Raw genomic sequence first — 5,299 nt, 5'->3', positions numbered from 1 at the left:
AAGGTTTCAGCCAACAGTATGGATCGGACTACGACGAAGTGTTCGCTCCGGTAGTTCAGCAAACCACTTTCCGCACGTTGATGGCAGTCGCAGCGAAGAAGAAGATGGCCGTGAAGCAGTACGATGTCAAGACCGCATTCTTGAATGGCGATCTTGAGGAGGAGATATTCATGCGGCAGCCAAGCGGATTCGTACAGCAAGAAGCGCAAGGTATGCCGACTGAACCGAAGCTTGTACGGGTTGAAACAAGCGGCGAGGGCATGGAACCAACGACTACATGAAGAGTTGGAGCGGCAGCAGTTTCAACGATGTACATCCGATCCGTGTTTGTGCCGTAAGCAGTGAAATGGACGATGGTGTTACGTGCTCGTATACGTTAACGACCTGGTGATAGCGAGTGAAGATCCGAAAATGATTGCTGCACTTGTTGGAAGTCTCAAGAGGTCGTTCGAGATCAGCGAGCTGTGTGACATCCGTTATTACCTGGGCATGGAAATCGAAAAGGACCATCACGGAGACTACTTCTTGAGCCAGCAGAAGTATATTCAAGTCGTGGAGTCAAACGGACTGACGGATGCTAAGATCGCCAAAACTCCGTTGGATCCAGGATACTTCAAGAGCGAGAACGAAGGGATCCCACTAGCTAGCAACACCGAATACCAGAAGCTGATTGGGAAGGTCCTGTATATAGCTGTAAACACACGACCTGACATTTCGACTGCTGTATCCATCTTGAGCAGGATGACAAATCATCCCACCCAAGAGGACTGAAATGAACTCAAGCGCGTGGTGCGGTATCTCAAGGGGACGATCGGCTACGTTTGAGCAAGAAGGGTGAAACCGGAACCATCATCGGTTATTCGGATGCTGACTGGGCTGAAAATCGAGATGACCGAAAATCACACAGCGGATTCGCTTTCAAGGTTAATGGAGGAACGGTGAGCTGGGCTTGTCGTAAACAAACCTGTGTGGCCCTATCAACCGCTGAAGCAGAGTTCATCGCCCTGGCTGAGGCTGCACAAGAAGCTCTGTGGTTGAAGTTACTGCTGCAAGAGCTGAACGATGAGCAGCAAGTAGTCATCCACGAAGACAACCAAAGTTGCCAGAAGATTATGGAAAGAGAAGCTAACGAGGAAGATGAAACACATAGCCACGAAGTTTCATTTTACTCAAAACCTGATAGAGAAGCAAGAGATGAAGTGTGTCTACTTCCCGTCTGAAGATATGGTAGCAGACCTCATGACAAAACCATTGCAGCGCATTAGACTGGAGAAGTTAGCCAAGCTGATTGGACTGACCGTAACCGTTTAGGAGGAGTGTTGTTGTAGAAACAGAACTGGTCGTAGTAAGCTACGAATATTTATGTCATTAGAATAATCAGAAATATACCTCATTCGTAATTGTTCATTTGTTCAACCAAGACGTGTTTTATTCAACTAAACAAGAAATTATAACATTATCAAATCCAGCGTGGCATTCACCCTATTCCGGGATCCGATCGGTTTTGAAATTAGCACAATGATGCATTCTTTAATACCATTCTGTGAAGCGAAAATGGCGATGAATTTTCTGGTGGAATAAAAACGCTTTACAAATAAGACTTGTTGATGCATTCAACTTTTTATTCACTAAAATAACAAAACTACCTTATAGTTGAATATGCTTCAATCAAAATCGTCGTTTATTCAAAAAAAAATTATAGATCAAGGCAAAATAATATAATCAAAAGTAGATAACAAAACATAGGAATAACATTCCTGAGTTAATCGGTAAACATTTTGCAGTAGTCACATACTGGACAATATGCATTCAACTGGCCAGCGTCAGAACCTAATACAGGTTCTAGGAAAAATTGCATCTTGGCTGCACATCGAATTTCATGCTCTGCAATTGTATTCTTTAGGTTGATTGCAAATTGTTCAATGCTTCCTGAAAATCTAATCTTAATTCCACATAGACACTGGAGAAGACCTGCTTCCAATTTTCCAATCTCATTCTTCTGGCAAACAGGACAGAATATAGCTTCCTGGTCGAATCCATTAATCATGTAAGTTTCCGATTTCTCATACTCCTCGAAAAGCCACTCATTCGTTTCCGATATCAACTCCTGGAAGATAAGTTCCTGCAATTCGATGTCTTTCTCAAGCTCAGATAACTCCTGGCGGACAATCGACTCCAGCAAGGCTTTCTCCTCTTGCACTATGTTGCGCTTCCGGAAAATCTGTTCATTGCGTGCTTCCTTGATTCTAAGACGACATTTCTACCAACGGTTCAGGTTACTGGTAAATTCAATTGTAAAACGAATAAAATTACCTCTCGCATCATTTCTACCAGCTTCGGGGAACCATATTTGAAACGATGGGCCGCATTTTTGGAGCGCATCTTCTGAGCGCTGCTGGTATGATAGATTGGAGGAGAGCTCATAACTTCCATTTTAGATGACTGGGCGCTCGAAACAACTTCAAAAGGTACTAAATATTATAAAACTATAAATTTTACATACAAATACAATTGCTGTTCAAACACTGCTTATTCCACCACACAAGAACAAGCTGATGATGTTACAAACAAAACAAGGCTGAAAATGGGCGCAAAATGTGAGTGCAAAAACAGCTGTTGTTGACGTTTCGTTAATTCCGAATAATAATCGATGAGCAAGAAGAAGTGAAGCATTGCTCGCGTACATTGGGATTCGTGTGTTCAATTTGTGAAGCGAAAATGATCTTGAGTTGTTAGGTGCAATAATCACACATTTCGAAAATAAAAATTATGAATGCAAATCATCTTTTCACTGTCATACATGCACTTTACATGAAAAAGTAACACGCCGATTCCCAAATTAAGAAAAATTCTGAACAAAAATTTTGTTTGAAAATAATTTGAAATTATGACAATTTGTTTGAGAGACAGTATCAGTGAATTCATATAATAATGATTGAACAATAATTTGTGCTAAGTGTTCAACGTAATATAGTAACATGAAATGAAAATTTTCATTCAATTTTTAACAATTTGAAACTGCTTTCGGGCTTGCTTATCCGATAGAAATTATATTGCATCACTAAACTGATATCACCACCAGATGTCGACATCGATGTTCGTCATCGCGGATTATTTTCCTACGAGGGGCTTGCTTTATTACTGTTGCTATTTTGTTTCAACTTTATTTCTCACGTAACCTTTGAAAAGATCCAATGTAACAAATGTGAACAAACCGAGATAATGGATGCACACTATTGACGAATTTACGTTGGATTTACAACCAGATGGCGCAGCGAGTAAAATGAGGATGTTTTTTTTTTGTATGAAATTCGTTCAAAGTTTCTAGAAAAATCTGAATTTATCTTCAAATTTCCCGGTTTCATGTATTCTTTCCACGCTGAAAAGGTTAGAAAATCATCATTTTACAATGTGCTACGTATATTACGAGGAATGCTTGTTATAAGTATTGTAACTTTAATTTTTTTCAACTATGTAAACGACGAATAGGGTGTTTTGCTCTAAAAATACTGCAAATCCTTCTCGTATCGGCCCCTACATAATCAATGATATCAGCCAATTTGATATGATATCGATTTCATCGCAATTATCCATAGTATCATAACCGGTATGCATCATCAAACCTAAAATTTCCGAAGATTATCTATGACTTTGGTAAAATCGCTTGTTGAAACCATCGGCAATATACAAAACAATAATTTTCTAACCATATACTGATGACATTTAGTGGCTGAAATGAATCTAAATAAAAATAAAATTAATAATTACGACCGAATCGCGCTTTTCAGTGCGTAAAATAAACAAACACCCTCACTTTTGTAGTTCTGAGCTCTAATGTAGGTTTCGCATGAGCTGATTCAGCTTTGCGTAAATTCGTCAATTAAGGTGGCCGTCAGGGTACGTTTATGAAAAGGTTGTCGGGACTGACTCGTGCATCAGTAACAGTGAGGCTGTGACGTGTTAGCTTTGCAAGTATCATGGAGCGGTATAATGAATTTGTCTAAATAAGTGTATTTCTTTTGTATTTTAGCTAAATGTTTACATTTATTCATTGCTACGTAAAGATAATCTATTTAGATCAAAACCTAGGGGAAATTGTGGTTCGATAATTCAGAGTTTAGCTTCCTGAAGTTCTCTGTAGCTCTCCGATACCTCCTACTGCAGTGCTTGAATTAAGCTTGCAGAACTAGCAGAATCACTAGGTTTTTCATTAGAGATGTTGATAGTTCTGCTCCTGATTTCATTTGATGGAATATCCCTCTCGGGATAGTCATGTTTCGTCCAATTAGAAAACTGGACCAACTCCGCGGATATTATGAATGATTTAGGATTTTTTACTCTTGCTTAATGTCAATCAAGACCTTTCGGCGAGCCGTCCGTTTTGATTTCCCGAGGCATGAGAATCGTTGGCCTTTCTGGCAGTAGGAACAGCTAAAAATAAACATTTTTGTGTAATAATTGTAACTATAATATGGATTTGTTCAAATTTACATGTATGTATCAGTTTTCGACGATATTGTACTTCCAAGCCATCGATATGAATGAAACAATCTGGACTGAAGTGAAGCGAGCAAATGTATATGTGTTGAGTATTGCTGTTTAGGTTCTGTCCAAGGAATCGAAGCCGTTTCTTCCGAATAGCCACATCCCTTGGGGATCGATGGGATGATAATTTGTGGGATATGTTTTCCTTCGCAGTCGGGCCGCTGTAAAAAGACCATTTTAAAAAGCAACACAGAAACAACACATCCTGGGTACTAGTTCCGTTATTTTAAATTTAATGGTTCACTAACTCCTCTACCTCACGTATTATTGACATATTTTCAAATAAAATGTAGCAGAACACGTAATATTCGCAACAAAAAAAAACACTTGTTATGAATTACTTTGCGATCGCTGCTTTCCGTCAAAGCTAAGATGTCATAGTTGAGAGTGTATAAGTGAATCGTGTTGGACACACTTCGAGTCCAGGATAACTTCTCATAAAAGTACCCTGGGTGGCCGTATACTGTTTGCCCAGAGGTCAAATATTTGACACTTTTTGACAAATAAAGTTTGGTTTGATTTTTGTACAAACAATATTTTGTTGCCACTCTTCAACTATCGACAGTGGCAAACAATGTCAAACATCGAACATGGAAAAAAATTGCCTGAAATATTTAAGGTAACCTAACCATGTACCGACAGGTTTGACGAACAGACCGAAAAAATATTTAAGGCATTCAATAACTGAACATTTGCTTATCGTGTTCTGTGTCGAATATATTTGATCAGTAAACGTTGATCAAATTTTATCTGT

At 39.1% G+C, this 5,299-nt stretch overlaps 1 protein-coding gene and 1 long non-coding RNA gene across 2 annotated transcripts; both read right to left on the bottom strand.

Annotated features, from left to right (window-relative positions):
• Positions 1-1,400: 1,400 nt before the first annotated feature.
• LOC129777925 (RIP-like protein) lies at positions 1,401-2,659 on the bottom strand. Its single transcript, XM_055784514.1, has 2 exons — positions 2,314-2,659; positions 1,401-2,260 (listed from the first exon to the last, which is right to left on the bottom strand). Exons 1-2 carry the CDS (start codon positions 2,431-2,433, stop codon positions 1,763-1,765), a joined length of 618 nt encoding a protein of 205 aa, XP_055640489.1. The 5' UTR covers positions 2,434-2,659; the 3' UTR covers positions 1,401-1,762.
• A 1,406-nt stretch (positions 2,660-4,065) lies between these two features.
• LOC129775332 (uncharacterized) lies at positions 4,066-4,901 on the bottom strand. The gene is made up of 3 exons (XR_008742929.1): positions 4,802-4,901; positions 4,492-4,706; positions 4,066-4,431 (listed from the first exon to the last, which is right to left on the bottom strand). It is a non-coding gene; the product is annotated as an uncharacterized LOC129775332 (long non-coding RNA).
• Positions 4,902-5,299: the final 398 nt, after the last annotated feature.

The sequence above is a fragment of the Toxorhynchites rutilus genome, chromosome 3, assembly GCF_029784135.1.
Source record: "Toxorhynchites rutilus septentrionalis strain SRP chromosome 3, ASM2978413v1, whole genome shotgun sequence".
NCBI lineage: Eukaryota > Metazoa > Arthropoda > Insecta > Diptera > Culicidae > Toxorhynchites > Toxorhynchites rutilus.
The sequence above is the reverse complement of the archived record's forward strand: the minus strand, read 5'-3'. Positions and strand labels throughout refer to the sequence as shown.

Bases quoted from the DNA above. Each gene is read 5' to 3' on its own strand.
- LOC129777925 (XM_055784514.1), bottom strand. From the start codon at position 2,433: ATGGAAGTTATGAGCTCTCCTCCAATCTATCATACCAGCAGCGCTCAG. The intron at 2,261-2,313 runs GTAATTTTATTC...AACCGTTGGTAG, and splicing joins TGGTAGAAATGATGCGAGAG to AAATGTCGTCTTAGAATCAA.